Genomic DNA, 20,821 nt, shown 5'->3' on the forward strand with positions numbered 1-20,821 from the left:
TTTGTTGCATTGTGTCAATGGTGACCATTCAAAAATGGGGAAAGAACACTTTTCAAGTTTTTTCCCCCAATGTTTGCAGGCCTGTAACTCAAGAAGTATTAAAGATTTCTAAATGCCCTTTTCGATTTGGGGTCTTAACAAACTTTTCTTTTGGTATATTAATTTTTATGGCCCTCTATATGGTTTGGTTCCAGATATATTGGGACTGATCAACCAGAAAATGATCGTTTTCATCTTCATTGGGATTGGGGGGTGAATGTTTAGGGACATTTTGTTTTGTTTGGGTTTAGGAAATAGAATAAAATAAATTATATTGCCTATCTTCCCATGATACCTGGAATCAAGTACCCCAGGCACATTGTTTTTCCATTTTTGTAGCATAAACCCCATGAAAACTTTATTTCCTCTTCACAAACTGCTTATCTCTCATGAGAAAGCATGAGATAATGTTTGTACATGAGAAAGCATGAGATAATGTTTGTACATGAGAAAGCATGAGATAATGTTTGCATAATGTGATTTCAAACTGTATTTAGATATTGTGGCAGTGCAAAATACTTTGGGCCACAACATCTTTTCAGTTTACTTTCATTTTCACTTTGCATGATTGGGGTGGAGTGTGTGAACTAACAGCGGAAGAAAGGATGATATAAGGAAGTGAGCATTTGAAGTGAGCAAGTGAGCACTTGATTTGACCCAAAGTGCTGAACTGATTTTTTAATTTTATTTATTTTTTCTTCTCTTGTTCCTTATTTTTCAAACAAGTTTTTTTCCCATGGACATTGTGGAATAAATCTTCCCTTTGTGAAACAGTCAGCTTTCCTCCGACTATTTTTGGGACTTAATATTGTAACAGGTGGTTTATTTTTTGACTATCCTGGGTTAATTTAATTTTGTCAGGATCAATCCTGGCTGGTGCCTGGAAAAAATTATTTAACAAGACTTTATTTAGGGTAGGGCGGCCACTACCGTTACAAAATATTGGCCCGGTTTCATAGACAGGGCTTAGCCTAAACCAGGATTAGGCCATAGTTCAATTAGGACATTTAAGTAATTTTTATAAACATGCCTCAGAAAAAAAGCATTACTGGTGTGAATCTTAAGACAAAACAAAGGCACTGACATGTTTTAAGATCAGTCAGTGCAAGTTTCTTTCAGTTGAAACAGCTCAGATTTACATTTTAGTCTAGGACTAGGTTTAAGCCTTGTTTGTGAACCCGGGGATTATGTAATGACTGGAATTTGCTATCAGATATTTGGCTTGTGTAAAAACAAAAACAAAGAAAATAAATAATTTGAAGTATCTGCACTATGAAAAAAAATTACTGGCAATTGTTACCTTAAGAGCTATTGTTGTCTGATTTAATACACAAAAATTTGTTTTGTTGGTATCAATTAATGCATTTAAGTTGTTTCCGTGATCCTAAATAATATATTTTATTATAATAAAACCAGTTAATTTAGGTATACCGTTTTTTAGCGGCACTTCATACAGATTTTAGTGTGATTTTAATTTAAGAAGCATAATATAATTGTTGCCAGCTTTTATTCCTGAGTTTCATTAAAGGGACTTTGATGACACAGAGAAAATATGAAATTACATCAGGCATAAAGGACTCAGTGTTACGAAGCAAGCTAGGAGACACGGAGGAATATGGTCAAACAGAGGTCTTTATTAAAGGAACTGAGGGAGAACCAGGAGGATACTGTGAGAGGTGCCCAAGGTGAGTATGCAGGTAGTGTCTAGCCGTGACAGGATGACTGACAGGGTTTGCTTGCGGGGATCCGAGGAGCGGTGGAGAATCGGAGCAGTGGAAACCAGGAGCTCAGGTGCAGCGGGAGCACTGAGGTAAGTAAACACACACAGCGTTAGTAGGGATGAGTCAGGCTATGTTCAGGTATTGAACGGTAGACCAGACGAGGACGGAGTGCGGGGAGAGTGTAGATATAGTGCAGGTTGATTGGCTGTGGCAGGTGCAGGGAATTAGTATGCAGGAGACTATGATCTCATTAGCGTGGGTGCTGATGACTGCAGTGACTGTGATTCGCTGATACTCAGAGCTCAGAATGGTAGTCTTCTGTCTTTTCTCCTAAAAGACAGATAACACATGATAAATACTGTAGTCTAAACAAGCAGCTGTATCTTCCTTCATCAAAACATGCACACGCCAAAAAAAAACTCCCTTTCACCTTTTTTCCAGTAGAGTGAGCCGATTCCTGTACCGTACTCATTTGAAGCCTCACAGGTATACAGGCCATTGAGTTCAGAGGTCAGTTTCAAGAAGTAGAGTTTATTTTCTTCTGTTTTAATGTCATCATTAGGGATAGTCTGGTTCGTGCTACTCCATGAACAAGAGAAAAGAATACAAGAACAGACCGGCAAAAAACTTTAGAAATTAGAAAACAAAACCCAGTATGTTTTGCAAACTTTTTCAAGTTTCTCTGTACATAAATGTCAATGTCACAACAGTCATTTATTTACTTAGCTTATGCGTTCTTCACAAGCTGACATGCATCCACATATTCTGTCAGTTTCTGAACAACACATCTGCAAATCAAATAAATGCAAATGAACCTCAATGCACTATGGTCTTACTGCTGAAAAGTCACTCTCAGCACTGTTTTGAGGATGCAAATTATGCCTTGATATTAGATGTGCTGCTTTCCATTTTATTGATTGCATATTAGATTTCGTACCTGTGCCAGCTGAAGTGTGTAGCTGCAGGATTGGCATCTGCCTCACACTGAAACACCTCAGCATTAGAGAGAGTCTTAAAAGGTGTCACAAAGACCAGCTGAGGTGGATCTTTAAAACACACAAAATGACACACATATGACTGCAAATATATCACTTACAAGCTAATTGCAATCCATATAAACAAATTCAGATGGCTTACCAAGTCTTCACTTACTGCCAAAATTGAAATTTGCCTTTGTGTAATCAATTCAACTGACAGATCAACTGATCAGTCAATAATCAATTAATAAATCCAATCTATGTGTCAACTTGTCTATAAATCAAGACTTATAATAAATATAATAATAATAATTGGTAATAGAATAATTAATAAGTAATAAGTAATAATTATAATAAATAAGTGTGCTAACTGCTAACCTGTATTGAATGTGCAATTGTAGTGTGAAAAAAACCTGTACCTGCTTTAAAGAAGTACAAATAATGGGATAGTTCACACAAAAATGAAAATTACCCCATGATTTACTCACCCTCAAGCCATCCTATGTGTATATGTTTTTTTGTTTGTTTTTTTCTTTCAGGCAAATAAAATCTGAGTTATATTAAAAATGGCCTGGCTCTTCCAAGCTTTATAATGGCAATGAATACGAGATTTCGAAGCCCAAATAAGTGCATCCATCCATCATAATAAGTGCTCCATGCAGCTTTAGGGGGTTAATAAAGGCCTCCTTAAGTGAAGTGATGGGTTTGTATAAGAAAAACATCCATATTTATCTCTAGCTTCTGCAAACTGTCGAATGTGTTCTCAAGATAGCTACGTGAACTGACGCGTTTAGCAATCTCTTCATCACAAAAGTTAAATAAGATATCCCAATTTAGGTAAAAACTTGCAATTCTTGATCTATCATCTTCTGTGATCTTAATATCACCTTGGAATGTCTGAGAGGAAACAAAATCAAAATTTAAACTCATCATTTAACAAGGACATCCCAACTGACAATGATCAGTCAGTGTAGTACTGAAGGGGAACATCTGTAAATGTTGATACTAGAGCAGAGGGAATTTCCAGCATTACCAGTGACCCTGAGTGAATCACCTGTGGCAAAAAGTCCATTAAGACTGCTTCTGATTCGGACATCATTGGCATAGTGTCCCATGAGCTTATCAATGAAAGATCTGATGCATCAAAAAATTGGTGAGCGGCAACACGGTGTCAGTCATCTGTTGTGTGTGTCATGTGTTCCCGCCTCTTGTGTCCATATTTCATTTGTTGACATTGGCATTGCTTTTGTCAGTATCATAGAGATGGAAAGCTAGAAATCTAGAACTGGAAAATCCAGTCAAAATGCTTGAGCAGCAAATAGATGAGTTGGAATCCTATTCAAAACGGTGAAATTTTAGATTTGTACAGTGTCCTGCAGAATATGGAGGAACACATGCACCTGCAGACCCTGAAGATCTGTCAATCCGTTTGAACTGAAGAATCAGCGTATAGAAAATGAGTGCTGAAAAGGATAAATAGCTGTAACATCTAGATAAATAGCATTCTGAACTTATGACTCGTGTAGGATAATTAGTTTAGCATTGCAAAGAAGTATAAAAAATTAGTGCTGAAAAGGATAAATAGCTGTAACTTCTAGATCAGTGATACTCAAATCTGGCTCGCAAGATCCACTTTCCTGCAGAGTTTAACTCACCTACCTGTGATTTTCTAATGATCCTAAAGACATTGATTAGCATGCTCAGGTGTGTTTGATGAGGGTTAGAGCTAAACTCTGCAGGAAAGTGGATCTTCCAAGCCAGATTAGAGTATCCCTGTTCTAGATAAATAGCTGTATTCTGAACGTTTGACTCGTGTACGATAATATTCTTCAAAATACGATAATTTTGAGCTTCTGTTACGATACTTGGACATTTCCAATCTGGCAACACTGGGTGTAATTGAATGATGCACGCGCGCGCCTTCACAAGTTCATGGAGTGGATCGGGAAAACAATCAGGATAATATTCTCAACGATTAATAACATAAATTCTGCTCTGCACTTCACAAAAACCTACTGCATTCCACCAGAGAAGACTGTGATATCATAATTTGGATTACTTTTGGTACTGCTTTTCACATTTTTGCAAAAAATATGCATTGCATTTGTCTGTCTGTCATGTTTTTTCTTATATTGTACGGACATGGGCAACATTTGACTCTCAAGTCAGGGGGGGCAAGAAAAAAAAGATATATATTTCGGATGTAGCCTATGCATCAAAACAATGCACTACTATATTGCAACGCATTGTGTCAATACAGTCCAGTGAAGAATAACTTAAAGAGGTTGGCTGCGTTTACTAAACTGAGAAACTTTGACTCTTGCTTCTGATTTGAATGGCCTAGCTTCCCGTTTTAAAGTCGGCATGAAATCAAAATTTACAAATCTTATTTTTTGATGGAGTACTGTGTTTATTATAAAGAATTCATCCTTGCACTTCATTATTTTTTTTTAATTCATGTGCCCTCGTAATCTTCAATAAAAAACGTTAACCCTTCTCCCCCTCAAAACGACTCCTCTACTTTTCCGGTCACGAGTAATGGCGCAAGGTCGGAGCTAGTGATGTGATGGGTAATCGCTGGGATAAAAGATGGGGGGAAAGCTGAAGCTGATGCTTCACTTTATAGCACTGACACCAATCATGAGGGAGTACGTTACCCTTAAACACTGAAAAGATATTAGGATATTACGACAACATTGCTCTTAGGATATCGCAAACTAATATGTTTCATAAATATGACTTAAACTGATGGAGGACGTGTTCATATTCAGGCAGTCTCTCTCTCTGTTTAGGCATGTTTTGTGCTGTTGATCATGGTCGTCATCCCTAATAAATAGCTCATTTATTCATGCTTGGGTGCCGGCAGTGAATCCAGTGGCGAGAAATCCCCCACCACTAACTGCAAACTGGCATTTCAGAAAAGCAGCGCCCACATTTCTTGTTAAAAAATTAAAGGCCATCAACTTTTCATTTTTGGGTGAAGTATCCCCAAATTAATTTGATGTTTTGACTAACATACTAAAGATGCACTTTATTTTGCTTCAAAATCTGGACCACTACCTACTGACATTATAAAGCTTGGAAGAGCCAGGAGATTTTTTAATATAACTCTGATTGTATTCATCTGAAAGAAAGTCATATACACCTAGGATGGCTTTACGGTGAGTAAATAATGTGGTAATTTTCATTTTTAGGTGAACTATCCCCAAATTAATTTGATGTGTTGACTAAAGCACATGTAAAGTATATTATTTCTGTAATAAGAACTCTTTAAAAGTATGCTAAAGTGTACTTCTTTTTCACAAGGAAATACTAAACGAATAACTGACAATCTTTTGTCACATAAAAAGCATTTTTTATTAAATTTAGTTGAAATTTTTATTCAAAGTGTACTTGTTTGTGGTTACGGATCAGTGAAAAAATAGTATTGTAATTTGAGCACTTCCCTGTTAATGACCAATTACTGTCAACAAGATGCAGGAAGTGGCCTTTAAATGACAGAATCTGCTGAAACTCGATGTCTACCCACGCCGTTTTATAGCAAGTGCACATCACAACTCTCTAAGAGTGTGAAATGTTTGGGTTTTCTTATAAAGGCTAATGCCACTTACAGTGTACAATGATCTTGTGATCGACTTCCAGTTCCTCTTTCATCGCAGCATGTCTGATCACACATTGGACAAGTTGTTGATTCATCTGTACAGTTGGAGTGGCAATCAGACTACTTGTGGCCGTGAACGTCCCATCTAGATGTTTCACAGTGTTGGTTGACACCTTCACAGAATCAGACAAAGCACCCAAATTCCATGACACCTCGGCAGCAGGCTTCGTTCTGGAAGTTGTGCAGGTCGCCAAGATAACCTCGGGACGTCCAGCGACAGGGATGACATCCACAATCACACTCACATTCACAGGGCTTGAGGCTGGTGACCATAAATCATCACATCTTTTAGAGCATTTTAAGTGAAAAAGATTGAAACATTAATATAATAAAAAAAAAACAATGGATCTTTTGCGGGTTTTATATTAAACTTTAACAGTTTTAAAGAAGTGATAACAATTGCAAATGAAAGAGTTTGCTTATATGGAATATTTCTTGAGTGTTTCCTCTCAGATGTTAAATAGACATTTAGAAAATATTTTGAAGATGTTTATGACTTCTGTATAACTGCTTTTTGAAAAATGTTTGGCATGTTAAGAGTTTTGCAACCGTTCTTTTTACCCTAACTGATGCAGTGTTTATTTTCCTTAACAACCATGTTGGAAGACATACCTGTGTACATATTAAAACGTCCAGACAGTTCCTCAGGGGCAGGGGCTCAAATGTAAAAAGGGGGCATTTGTGTAGACCTACATATTAATTCCAATTGAACAATTACTAAAGTAAAATTATATATAGCATAGTCATAAAAAAATTAAGTATTTTGCGTGTTCTTGAACTTGAACTGCTTACACTTCCCATAATGAGCCTGCTTGTGGTACTTGGGGTTCATTTAACCAACAATGATAGCTTCATCAAATGGTAAACGGTATATCAACATGCAGTACGTGAACACTACTGACAATTAATGTAGGGATGCACCGATACCACTTTTTCCAGTACTCACCCGATACCGATACTTTTATTTTTGGTACTTGCCGATACCAAGTACCGATACTGATATTTTCAGTATCGGTACTTGGCTTGTCCTGGCGCACTCTCGCCAGAACTCCCGGTAGCAGAGCGATCGGGGAAAAACGTACAGACAAAGCCTCGGCCAGGTCTGTACCATAGCGTCCAGTCCAGAGGAGCTGGAGGACCTAGAGGGGCATAGCGCTGACTCTTGAGTCGCAAAGCCAAAAACTTGTCTTTCAGTCCCCACATTTGAGACCTCCTGAAATCATTATTAAGACTTTCTTGTTCCATTTAAGACTTTATAAGGACCCGTCAACTTTCCTAATTTTTGAAAATGCCATCGTTTTTCACTTACTGAAAGTTTCATCTGTCTGTGCGCATGCAGCGCATCGTTCTTTGCTCTCATCACTGCACGCACGACTGCACCCAAATGGCTCTAGAGCTGACCTTGATGTGCTTAATATAAATTTGATTTATTAAATTAGCGTTTGGTATTTATTTATTTCATCATGTCAAAAGCCTTCACGAATTCGGACCGGAGTCTGCCAGTTGGCGACCCCACTACCACTACCATAAAGACTATAAAAGCTGTGCCGGTTGAAATAAAAGCGCCCGTCAGGTTTAAATCTAAACCTTCTTTTCCGCCTGTTAGTGCCCTATGCCCTAGTGCTTTCGACGCAGCTCGAGTTCCTGTAAGGGAACTATTTACTTTCCTAAACTGCCTTATCTCATCAGATATGGCAGTAAATGTCCTCATATAATTACTCCACATTTCAAGTCATATTACACCTCAATTCTACCTTCTGCATGGGAGAGGAAAAATGTAGCACTTGATTTGCTAGTTGTGGCTTTTTCATACAAAGAATTCATGTTATATTTTTATGGCCAAACATGGCCAAAATAAATATTTTTCATCAGGTTAGATTGAATATTAATCAATTAAACCCCTTTATCGACATCTCTAAACCGCTGACCTCGTTTATCCAAAGTTTGTAACTTTTTAAAACTTTGTGGTTCTGAACCAACTTCTCCAAAGCACAATGTGCAATAATTAAACGAAATCAGCCTACATATTTGACTCAGAAATAAGGTTTAAGGAAGTAGCCTAGGGTTGATATTGACAATGTAGCCTCTGTTTGCTTAAACCTTAGGCTACTTATCTAACCTGAATCTGTCATCAGATTACTTTTTCCTTTATTTGCCCATGCCATGTTATACACTTTCTGCATTTCTACCAATGTTGTTATAATCCACGCTATCAATGCAAATAATTAAATTATCAGACATGCTCCAAAGAGGTAAATCGTTTACCTTCTGTTCCACTGATGAGAAGAAAATAAGTTCTTGTAATAAAGTGACGGGAAAACATGTCATAACACATGCCATAACAGGCACCACCTCATAAAGAAACTCCCTCACCTTCAAGTAAAAGTCAGTCAGTCATCACATGACACACACAGCTGAGAATGAAACTAAATTTCTAAAGAGAACTAAACTTCCTTCACGTTTCTCCTCAGTCAGAGCTGGCAAACTAGTTATTAGATATCAGAATCAGAATCAGAATCAGAAAGAGCTTTATTGCCAAGTGTGTTTGCACACACAAGGAATTTGTCTTGGTGTTAGGAGCTTCCAGTACAGAAAGTACAAACATAGTGCAGACAACATATAATTAAGGTGATAAAGAACACTAATGAAGAGAATATACAATAATTAAGGATAACAATAGTAATAAAAATAAAAATATACAGAAAAGAGACATGACCATAGACAGAACTGTGAATGTGCATGTGTCCTATGTACAGATGAAGGTTTGATGAGTTATTTACAGATGTACAGTACCGGGGTGTGTTATGTGTTGTTCAGGTGGGATACGGCCTGGGGGAAAAAACTGTTCTTGTGTCTGGCTGTTCTGGTGCTCAGTGATCTGTAGCGCCGGCCAGAGGGCAACAGTACAAAGAGAGAGTGTGCTGGGTGTGAGGGGTCCAGAGTGACTTTCTTAGCCCTTTTCCTCACTCTGGAGGTGTAAAGTTCTTGGAGGCTGGGCAGAGGGGCACCGATAATCCTCTCAGCAGTCCTAACTGTCCGTTGTAGTCTTCTGATGTCTGTTTTGGTAGCTGAACCAAACCAAACAGTTATAGAAGAACATAGGACAGACTCGATGATTGCAGAGTAGAACTGTTTCAGCAGCTCCTGAGGCAGGTTGAACTTCCTTAGCTGGCGGAGGAAATACAGCCTCTGCTGGGCCTTTTTCGCAATAGAGTCAATGTGATTGTCCCACTTCAGGTCCTGAGAGATGGTGGTGCCCAGGAATCTGAATGACTCTACTGAAGTCACAGTGCTGTTCATGATGGTGAGTGGGGGGAGAGCAGGGGGGTTTCTCCTGAAGTCCACGATCATCTCCACAGTTTTGAGCGTGTTCAGCTCCAGGTTGTTAAGACTGCACCAGACAGCCAGCTGCTCAACTTCCTGTCTGTAAGCAGACTCGTCACCGTCCTTGATGAGGCCTATGACTGTAGTGTCGTCCGCAAACTTCAGGAGCTTGACAGAGGGGTCCTTTGATGTGCAGTCATTCGTGTAGAGGGAGAAGAGCAGTGGGGAGAGAACGCAACCCTGAGGGGCGCCAGTGCTGATGGTGAGAGTCCTGGATGTGAGTTTGCCCAGCCTCACTAGCTGCTGCCTGTCTGTCAGGAAGCTGGTGATCCACTGACAGATGGAGGAGGGCACAGAGAGCTGTCTCAGTTTGTCTGAGAGAAGGTCAGGTATGATGGTATTGAAGGCCGAGCTGAAGTCCACAAATAAGATCCTTGCATAATTCCCAGGTTTGTCGAGGTGTTGCAGGATGTAATGCAGTCCCATATTGACAGCGTCATCCACAGACCTGTTTGCTCTATAGGCAAACTGAAGAGGATCCAGCAAGGGTCTAGTGATGTCCTTCAGGTAGGCCAGGACCAGTCTCTCAAGTGACTTCATGACCACAGACGTGAGTGCGACAGGTCTGTAGTCATTAAGTCCAGTGATTTTGGGCTTTTTGGGGACGGGAATGATGGTGGAGCGTTTGAAGCAGCAGGGAACTTCACACAGCTCCAGAGATCTGTTGAAGATTTGTGTAAAGATGGGGGCCAATTGGTCAGCACAGACTTTTAGACAGGCAGGTGAAATACCGTCTGGTCCAGAAGCTTTCCTAGATTTCTGTTTTCTGAAGACCCGGTTCACATCCTCTACACAGACTTTAAACGCAGGTAGAATGGTGGGGGAGGGAGTAAGGGGGGTTGCAGGGGGGGAAGGTGAATGTGTGAAGTGCAGATCAGAGTGGGTGTTGGGTGTCAGTCTGGCCTTTTCAAATCTGCAGTAAAACACATTGAGATCGTCAGCCAGTTGTTGATTCTCCACAGACTGTGGGGGTGGTGTCTTGTACATGGTGATGTTCCTCAGACCAGTCCATACCGACGCCGGATCGTTGGCTGAAAGTTCTTTTTTCAACTTCTCAGAGTAGTTCTTTTTAGCCACTCTGATCTCCTTTGTTAGTCTGTTCCTGGCCTGGTTATACAAGATTTTATCCCCACTTCTGTAAGCGTCCTCTTTGGCCTGACGAAGCTGTTTGAGTTTCCCAGTAAACCACGGTTTATCATTATTGAATGATAAGAATGTCCTGGTGGGGATGCATATATCCTCACAGAAACTGATATATGATGTTACAGTCTCTGTGAGTTCATCCAGATCGGTGGCAGCGGCTTCAAAAACACTCCAATCAGTGAGGTCAAAACAAGCTTTTAAATCTTGCTCTGCTTCATTAGTCCATCTCTTAACAGTTCTTAATACAGGCTTAGAAGATCTGAGTTTTTGCCTATAGGTCGGTATGAGATGAACCAAACAGTGATCAGAGAGCCCCAGAGCTGCCCGTGGGACAGAGTGATATGCATCTTTAATTATTGTGTAACAATGATCCAATATATTACTGTCTCTGGTGGGACATGTAACGTGCTGTCTGTATTTTGGCAGTTCGCGGGAGAGATTTGCTTTATTAAAATCTCCAAGAATGATTAAAAAAGAGTCCGGGTACCTTTGCTCTGTTTCAGATATTTGTTCGGCCAGCTGTTGCATCGCGGCGCTCACGCACGCGTCCGGAGGCACGTACACATTCACGAGAATGAAGGAGGAGAACTCTCGGGGTGAATAGAACGGCTTACAGTTTATGAAGAAGGCCTCCAAATTAGGAGAACACATCTTCTTCAGAGTTGTTACATCTGAACACCAACCTTCATTTATGTAGAAACATAGTCCACCACCTCTCGTTTTCCCCGTTAGCTCCGTGATGCGGTCTGATTATTGATTAATATTGATTATTAATCAATAATAATCATAAACCGCCGGGTAGTGATACATTTTAAAGACGTTTTCTGGTCGCAAAATATGATAATGAAAAATAATGTAGGTATATATGTCATGTATTAAAAGGTATTGGCGTGATAACAGTGTCTACCATATCACTATTCTGTAGTGAATATATTGAGAATGATTAAGAATGCAGAAGCCCTGATTGCTTTATTAAATCTTATTTAAAGTATCAAACCATTAGGCCTACTCTGTCATCAGATTATCACTTATGTCTTGTCATGAATAAAAGTTACTGCATTTCTATAAGTGTTTACCAGTTTTAAACCACGATGGCAAATTAATAGATTATCAAACAATGTTAAAGAGGTAAATCATTTACCTTCCGTCCCGCTGCTGAGAAGAAAATAAAGCACAGTTATCGCAATGAACTGACAGGAAACCATGTCTATTACAGGCACCTTATCCGCGGTCAGTGAGTGAAGAAGTGCTCATCTCAGGTTACCGGTGTCCAGTAAGTGGAACGATTCAGGACGTGAATCCGTAGCAGATGCTTGAGTCAACGCCCAGAAGACTGGAGTCTCACAGATAAACACACGACCACGCGAGGTGTAGTTAAACTACTCAAAATCAACTGAACCGAAACCTCCTTCACGTTTCCTCTCAGTCAGAGCTGGACAAACTAGTTAAGTATGCTAACACTGTTCTAAATTAAGCTTTAAAGAGAACATAAATTATAATTTTATAGAAGGCTTAATTGGGTGTTAAACTACTGGGACTTCACTCGAAGGATGCACTCTGGGGATGTACTCGAGGTCCTCCTCTGCTGTCTGTTGTTTCCACTTCCCACAGTAGTTACATTTATTCCCTCAGCGAGAAGTGTTTTTGTGCTGCAGTGTTGTGGAGTACATTGTGGTTGCTCTTATGTTGTACTCAATGTACTTAATGTTTTTCATAGCCTATATATATATATATATATATATCCTATTATTTTTAAACAAGATTCATTGGTCCAGTCTCCAGTTTGCTCTCCTAATAATTCTCACATCGTCTAATAGCTTCATCACTCTGTCTCCTCTCAGCTGGTGTGTGGAGGGCCTTCTGGCGATTCCAAGCTGATGCTGCTCACTGGTGGTTCTTGAGGAGATTTCGATCTAAAGAGCGAAGAAAGGTAATATATAAATGTAATTGATTATTTGTATATAAATATTATAATTGTTGTTATAATATCCTTTCATTCTTGTCACACCCCCCAAGAGCACATTCCATTTTCCATTTTCTCTTTCTTTCTTTCGATGGCACCCCTGTGTCTCTCTTCAAGCTCCAAGCTCCACGTTGAGTTGAAAAGGTAACGTAATTATTCAAATGGCAATTTAAAATTAATGTTTTCCTGCTTTAATATGTATGCAATAACCGTTTAAGTTTGTAACTATTGCAGGGCTCTCAAGTGTCACGCATTGAGCGTGACAGTCACTCATTTCGGTCTATTGTCACGCACTCCCGCCACACATTGTATTTCTCACGCAGAAAAAACTATTTATAATATATTTAATATACCGCAGCGCCCAACATTTCTCTGGCCGCGCCGCTCTCGCTATGGAACCGGCAGGATTCAAGCGCGTCTCCCCTGGAGTTCTTAGTCGAGCCTGCCACTTATCAGCCAATCAAAAAAAAGAAATAGGCTACACAATAGCCAATCAGAAAATAGCACTATTGTATCTGGGTAAGATTTAACGCAACAACCAATGAAAAAAAGCATCCTGAAATTGTTCACCATCTTCCTCGTTCACCTACAAAGGAAACCACTGGAGCCCCTAGCATCACTTTGAGCACAAAGTAAGTAATGATCTCCTGTTACAGCAAATTCACAACTTGTTTGACACAAACAATATTATGACAACTTGACTGCTGTTAGAGAATGTTTCCCAGATAATTAACATCAGTTTTTCATGAGTGTCTGTACTTAGCCAACAGTTTTACAGCCTGTTCACTGACAACATCTGCTCAGAACAAGTAGTCTAGGCCTAGTCATATTTTCGTTATCACACGATGACTGACATATTGTCACATTATAAATATCTCTCTCTTCAATAGGCTTAATAATTTTATTAGCACTAAATTAATTCAAGTGTATTGCATAGTTGATGTTATAGGTCACTTTTAAAATCATGTCATATTTTATAATTATATCCTGGCCATGGATGCATTAATCATTGCATCTGTCTTTCAAAGATGTCAGGTAAAAGGCAACTAAGCATCCTTTCATTCACCCTGAGAGGAAAGCCCCCCAAAAAGGGCAGGTTACGGGGGGGGGGCTGTGTTAATGGTGTCGTTTGAGTCGTGTAAAGGCTCTTTTTAAATATAATTTGTCGTTTGTGTTCTTGTTTGCATACTGAATTTTGTCATTTGACTGAAGAACAACACTAATCCAACGTTCACGTTCGTAATGACGCTAAACACAGCAGGGGCCGTGTAACATAACGCTGATAGGGAGGGAGACACAATGCGGCTGTAAAAAAAAACTTTATTTAAGCAGTTTAGCTTAAAGTTGTGCTTTACGTGCATGCTTATGGTTGCATGGAGTAAGGCTGAATTGCATTGTAAGTTGTGACAGAAACCATTAAAAATCTAATGTGGGTTTCCACCTTTAACAAAGCCAGAACTGAGGCTTTGGGTGTTATTTATTAAATTCAATAATAGCCATTTATGCTATTATTTTGACACCATATGGGGGTGTGAGATTTTTTTACTCGCATTGAACTAACAGCAAAGGATATTTGTGCTCTAGAAAGGTGTAACAACTGCATAAGCAGGGACGTGCACAGGGGGGTTGCTCAGGTTGCCCTGGCAACTGCCCATATGCCCTTTTCGACTCACGTTGCCCTTCCGAGGAAAAAAACAACAACATCGTACAATGGATGCAGATTTTCACGTAGGCCTAGATTAATAATAATAATTAAAAAAAAAAAAATCGAAAAGCCTCATTCACTTCTATTCGGGCACCGAAAGTGAAAGTCAGTAGGGGAAGGGCAAACTCTGTTTACGTGGCTGCTGCAGCGCTGCGCGTGACGGGCACCTGAGCTGAGCCTGCATGAGCGGGCGCGAGATTGTCGCGGTTGTCGGGTGAGGCGTCTCATATGGAGCGATTTTTGTGCCGATATTTATCAAACAAATCCAATGTTTTGCAAATAAACACAATCTGCTTTGCAAAGAAAAACTCAACTTTCAAACAAACGCAAAGTGATTTTCAAATACAAAACTCTATTTGAGAGAAAATGCAGAGGTGTGGACAAATATATGTATTGTGTGTTACAACTGTGAGACTCATTTGCCTTTTTATGAGGAAACCTGGCTTGATTTTCTCACAAATGCGACAGGCTGATTTTCTCACACGAGTGCGGGCCAAAACAGCAGATGGCGCTGTCGGTCAATTTATGCTAGTCTCCCGAGACCTGAAACACCTCTTTACCTTTTCAGACCAATATGAGTGGGGAACAGGTGAGTTTCTGTCTTACTAGATCTATAATTAACCATTTAGATATAGATTTTCACAAAGTGACCCTACTACAGTGTCAGTGAAATTCACAACAAGTGCTGTAAAGTTGTTAACATGATTGATTAGTTCAAAAATCAGAGGTGAGGAGGCACATAGGGCAGGTAGGCCTAAGTGATGATCACCAAATATGAGATGAGAGGACCATGCTAGAAAGTATAGGGTTAAAGAGCTGCATGCTAAATAATTGTAATCTAAAAAAACAATGGCTATTTTAGAGGTCATTTCAAAGATCTTGCCTGAGCAGAACATAATGACTTGATAGGATATTGATAGGGATATTGATGTAGGGATTTTCATGACTCAAGTCATGTTTTTCTGTGTTATTATTAGTAGTATTTAAGGTGATTGAGTGCTGTATTTCAGTGTTTTACCTCTTTGTGTATATATATTTGAATAAAGACCCTGTTATTCTCAGTCCTTCATATAGCCCGTGAGTTGTTTTTTTTTTGGAGGGGGGGCCCTTTTTTCAGGTCAGAGCAACTGCCCCTCAAAATTCCTGTGCACGTCCCTGTGCATAAGTATGCAAAAATACAAAACCACAGAACAAAACTCTCCTGTCCAAAAACATGTGAAGCTCAATACATGTGCAAAAGCACACAGAGCAGGATGAGTGCATGCTGCGTAGGTAAAGGAAATGGAAACCACAAGTATAAGAATGAACATGATTGAAGAGCACAATGAGAAAGGGACAAAAATGAGTGTTCAGTCGAGTGATTTGGATGGTAACTGTAAGGATTAGACTGAATTAATTTATATCTTGAGACCATCTGTGACATATCTGGATTGTATTTAAGATGGATTCGGCATACCTGACAAAGATGGCTTTGATCCTTTACTTGTTGGTAATTTTCATCCTGCGTGTGAGCACTGATGCACAAGGTGAGTTTATAGCATGTCCAAGACAAAACCAACTACTGATGCTGTGATTTTCACGGACTAGTTTTGGTGTAATCAACATTCTATTGAATTTTCTTTGAGTAAAAGTTCAACAAAATGTGGGGATGCAGAAGGTAAATTATTCAATTAAAAGGTGCAAGTGGAACTGCAAATATAGTAAATATACTTTACAGGACATTTTAGGTGATAAACAATGATTTGTTTAAAACCACATTTTAGTTAAGATTTCCAGTTAAATTTCATTTGCAGACATCACTGCAAAAATTTATTTTATTTGTACCTTTCAATGCGGTGTAAAAAAAAATAAATTTAAAAGCTAATTCTGTACAGTTGGGCTTTTAAAGCTTATGTGCTATTTCAACCTCTGCATGCAGAAAAAAGTAAAGAGAAAATAATTTGCATTCCTACTAGAAAGAAATAATCAGTTCCATAGCATTTTAACAATGTTTTAACTGTTTATCATTGTGTTACATTTCCTGCAATGTTTTGTATTTTAGATAGTGCCCCCGAATGTCCTCTCTTGAAAGTTCAGAGAGGGACTGTCCATAAAGCCTTCATAAACAAGACTTTCAAGATCTCCTGCAATCTGATCTATTGTGATGGTCAGACAATCAATGTGACATGGACTAAAGTAACCTTAGACAAATGGGTTCCAGTATCTGAATCAGATCAAATTTCAACATCACGGAGCTATTCATCATCCGATCCGAAGATGTTAACTTCATACTTAACTTTCACAAATATTTCAAAGCATCATGATGGCACTTACAGATGTGAACTAATGTTACCACACCTCTCTACGCATAGCCATCATATAAATGTTTCTGTCTCAGGTAATTATTTATTTTTATGTTAACAAAAAAGATTATGTAAGGCTGAAGCCATCAGAACAAGATATGATAATTATATGGACCTGTCAAGTGATTTTAAACCATTCTAAAGCAGTTTTTTAACTTTTACAGATAACATCCTGGAAGATGAAAGTAAGAGCAGTTTCAAACTCTGACGTGCATGTTCTTCTTAAAGATTTCATATGAGTCAATTCATAAAAAAATAACTACTGTATATACATATATATGGTTGCTGTTCCAGCTTAACATTGCTTCTCCTTTTTGCAAATTACACAATTTTTTCTTTTCTTAGTGACAATAGAAAGAGACATCACTGATAGCAGCTCTGGTTCATATCCATGGTGGCTGCCGTATCTCTTCATCTGCTTGGGTGCAGGGATTCTGGTTGTTGTAGTAATGCTCGTCTTGATCCTGTGTATTAATGCAATTAAAAGTAAGTCATTGTGGCATTTTCCATTATTTTGATATTTAGGTTTTGGCATGACCCTGAATTTGTCCCTTTAATGATCATTGTCAGGTTCAAGAAGAAAAAACACACAAAGATCGCAGGTTCAGGTATGTTTTATAAAAAAAAACGGATAAGTGCAAAAAACATGTACTGTACATTTTTAATTCTTATACTACCAGTTAATGTGCCACTCATAACTGACTGCCTTTTAAATAATAATTCAGTTTTTGAACTTGAATTGAGGTTTGCAAGATGCATAATTGCAGATTTTGATTTTATGTATGTAGCATTCAAATTAAATTGAAAGAAATTAAATTTACAATGATTTTTAAATAAATTTACGCATAACATTCTAACACATTAAAATTGACATACAAATGACATTAACAAATAATGTTTCAAATGTTTCAAACAAACATTTACTAAATTAACTATAATCATCTTGGTACAAGAATGCATAATTTCCCATTATGTTCAATTTACCCAAAACAGAATTAAGCAAGAGCATCTTGGGAACCTTAAACAAAACAGTTAAGAAGTGTTCTGTAATATTCTAATGTCAGACTGTTTAATTTATTTAATTAAGATTAGGAACATTCTGCCTCTAATTCCAATTCAAATTCTCATAAATTGTAAAAAAAAAAAAAAAAAAATTAAAATTGTTGATTTTGCATTTCCAAATGTACAATACCATATTAATGATGATCATGTTATGTTTACAGTATACAGCAGCATCTGTCATATCATCATCAAGGCCCATTGTTCTGAAGCATGATGAATGTGTCCAGTACACAGAAGAAACACAGCAGCATTCTCATAAGAGCAACGCGTGCAATTTAACATTACAACCCGGACAGTCTTCATCACACGTGTCAGACTGTAGTGATGATCCTTTGTCTAACAGGAGAGAAAGCAGATCAAGTCAGGTTGTATATGCATCTCTGCATCACCTCGCACCAACACCATCATCTACTACATCTCGTCAGACACAGGAGGAGTTTTCAGAGTATGCATCTATCCGGGTCTCCTGATTTTTGGTCTGCATAACCAGACAAGGTTAAACAACATTTTCAAGTCTTCAAACTGACACAGTGAGACAGTTTTGTGCCACCGTACTGTACTGTTCATCTATTCTCTCTGACAGGAAGCAGGAGATGTATGCATGTTTTCACACTGAGTACAAGTCATCACATGGTTACTTCCCTCATTACATCACGGAAAATCATTGCTGTGAGTTCAGTGAGGTTTCTATAAGTGAAACAGCACACCACCAACCATGTGTCTGATGCAACACATCCATATCCTGGAGACTAGTCTAAGTGTTATGCACTAAAACTTAAAAATGAATGTCTCCAAGACTGGAGATATAGATAGTAATTATATTTACTTATATATTAAGTCTTTTTGATGTGGACAAATCTATACTGATAATAATGATTTGTAGATATTTTATTAAATCTGTTTTAAATTTTTGTTGTTTTTATGGATTAATTGTCCAAAATTAATCACTGCTGCACGGAGTTAACCTAAGGCCAAATATCATAGGCCTTGTACAGTTAAAGTTGTCTGCTCCGTGTGAGAAAAAAGTTATTGGGAATTTGTTTACCATTTTAGATGCTAAAGAGTTTGAAGTTCTCCCTAGATACAGAGCCCCAAGTGGAGGACTGTAAGAACTTGTAGATCTTTTGTTTCAAATTCAGTTTTGATCATATATTTGAAGCACAAAGATATGGGTGCATTTACATCTTAAACGCATGAAGAAATGGTACCTGATGTTTTATATTGTCGATTTGTTTATCAATGTTGATGCTACAGAAATTGCCCTGTGAAGGGACAACAAAAAGTACGAATAAAATGAAAAAGTTAGTAGTTACAATAGTAACAGATGTTCATACACAGTGATTGACTTTTGTTGTGTTTTTGGTGATTTCCGGTTTAGGACCTTTTGAGCCATGCACAAATATTTTAGAGCATATTTTAGAGCAGTCAGTGCAATTTGAGAAAGAAATCAATTACATAAGTGTGTGTGTGTGTGTGTGTGTGTTTATGTGGTTTATGAGGACACAAATTTGTATAATGACATGGGTATGACAGCGGTATTACAATATGAAGGTGGTTTATGAGGAAACTGCCTATGTCCCCGTAATTCAAAAGGCTTAAAAAACATACTAAATGGTGTTTTTTTGAAAATCTAAAAATGCACAAAGTCTCCTGTAAGGGCTAAGTTTAGGTGTAGGGATGGTGTAGGGCAATAGCACACACAGTTTGTTCAGTATAAAAACCATTACGCCTATGGAGAGTCCCCATAAACCACAAAAACCAACATGTGTGTATGTGTGTGTGTGTGTGTGTGTGTGAATATTCAGACGTAACCCCTTTTGTAATCTTTAACAATTAATTGCACATTTTTTTCTCAGTAACTGTAACGGATTACAGTTACATATTTTGTAATTAAGTTATGTAATGCCATTAAATACAGGCCTAATAGTTACTCCATGGCAAGGTTCCGAGGCAAGGAGTCGACAAGCCACAGTGAAGCCAATAAGTCAGAGCCAAGGTGGAGCTATGGGCTTTGAAGACTGCCGTGAAGCTTCAAACAAATGCTGGGGTGGAACTCTACATTGATAGGAGTTCCTCTGTGGGCGCGGGTTTATGGCTTTATGTTTGAGGAGGATGTGGGCTCATGCTCGTGTGAGTGGCATTGATTATGCTCCTCCAGTGAAAGAGAAACAACTCTGTGAGAGCAACAGCTAAACAAAATCCTAAAACCTCTCTCGAGGACCATCAACAGGGAACAAGTTGTTTTCAATTTTCTTTAAATACAACACAGAAAAAAGCAAATGCAATTGATCGTGAAACTCGTCTCATTTAACTGGATGTTCCACTTTTGTTGAGCTTGTTGAGCCCTAAGAACAATCTAACAATGTCAACGCATCCCTGCACTTAAAACCATTGACGCATAAACTACTTGGACTAGTTTTTAAAGTTAATCTAATTTTCTACTTTTCCCGACTAAGCTTAACTTTTTAATGTCAGTTACATAAAAAATGTAAATTGCTCTTAATTAATTTTGACTAATTGGCTAACTGTTAGTTGGACAGACAGTCTTAATATAGTGGCTGTGTTTATGCAGCTGGCCCCAGGAGATGGAGCTATTGCTCTGAATATTGCTTCAGTCTACTAAGAGTAACTAGTTTGAAGTTTTTGAAACATATTGACATGATACTGAAGGTTTACAGAATACTTTCATTGTTTAACAAAACTGTGTTCATCATATATGACTAAAACGTGCACAGAGGTTAACTGTATATTTCAATAAATATCATTCTATTTACACTTACATATAATATCAGGCCTGCGTGCATACTCTTAAAAAAAAAAAGGT

The 20,821-nt window shown here is 38.4% G+C and overlaps 2 protein-coding genes across 3 annotated transcripts; one reads left to right on the forward strand and one right to left on the reverse strand.

Moving 5' to 3' along the window:
- Positions 1-1,654: 1,654 nt before the first annotated feature.
- LOC306875924 (nectin-3-like protein) lies at positions 1,655-8,779 on the reverse strand. Of its 2 annotated transcripts, XR_013784781.1 has the most exons (6): positions 8,664-8,779; positions 6,349-6,660; positions 2,698-2,806; positions 2,483-2,548; positions 2,191-2,339; positions 1,655-2,090 (listed from the first exon to the last, which is right to left on the reverse strand). XR_013784781.1 is itself a non-coding variant. In XM_079426745.1 (5 exons), the coding sequence occupies exons 1-5, from the start codon at positions 8,731-8,733 to the stop codon at positions 2,056-2,058; spliced, it is 675 nt and encodes a 224-aa protein (XP_079282871.1). In that variant the 5' UTR covers positions 8,734-8,779; the 3' UTR covers positions 1,655-2,055. The 2 variants fall into 2 exon arrangements, 1 of the variants encoding a protein (XP_079282871.1); XM_079426745.1 differs by lacking the exon at positions 2,483-2,548.
- A 4,692-nt stretch (positions 8,780-13,471) lies between these two features.
- Positions 13,472-19,333, forward strand: LOC306875777 (uncharacterized protein). Its single transcript, XM_079426504.1, has 7 exons — positions 13,472-13,520; positions 16,035-16,119; positions 16,635-16,970; positions 17,100-17,120; positions 17,281-17,421; positions 17,506-17,543; positions 18,159-19,333. Exons 2-7 carry the CDS (start codon positions 16,035-16,037, stop codon positions 18,465-18,467), a joined length of 930 nt encoding a protein of 309 aa, XP_079282630.1. The 5' UTR covers positions 13,472-13,520; the 3' UTR covers positions 18,468-19,333.
- The last annotated feature ends 1,488 nt before the right edge of the window (positions 19,334-20,821 follow it).

The sequence above is a fragment of the Barbus barbus genome, assembly GCF_936440315.1.
Source record: "Barbus barbus genome assembly, chromosome: 10".
NCBI classification, from domain to species: Eukaryota; Metazoa; Chordata; class Actinopteri; order Cypriniformes; family Cyprinidae; genus Barbus; species Barbus barbus.

What these genes read in the sequence shown, in the direction of transcription:
- LOC306875777 (XM_079426504.1), top strand. Translation starts at nt 16,035, where the DNA reads ATGGATTCGGCATACCTGACAAAGATGGCTTTGATCCTTTACTTGTTG. An exon ending in TGTGAGCACTGATGCACAAG is followed by an intron (nt 16,120 to 16,634) that starts GTGAGTTTATAG and finishes TTTGTATTTTAG; the next exon opens with ATAGTGCCCCCGAATGTCCT. An exon ending in GTGTATTAATGCAATTAAAA is followed by an intron (nt 17,422 to 17,505) that starts GTAAGTCATTGT and finishes GATCATTGTCAG; the next exon opens with GTTCAAGAAGAAAAAACACA.
- LOC306875924 (XM_079426745.1), bottom strand. Translation starts at nt 8,733, where the DNA reads ATGTGTTATGACATGTTTTCCCGTCACTTTATTACAAGAACTTATTTT. An exon ending in TCACAAGATCATTGTACACT is followed by an intron (nt 2,807 to 6,348) that starts GTAAGTGGCATT and finishes TGTGTTTTAAAG; the next exon opens with ATCCACCTCAGCTGGTCTTT. An exon ending in CTCACTCTACTGGAAAAAAG is followed by an intron (nt 2,091 to 2,190) that starts GTGAAAGGGAGT and finishes TCTGTCTTTTAG; the next exon opens with GAGAAAAGACAGAAGACTAC.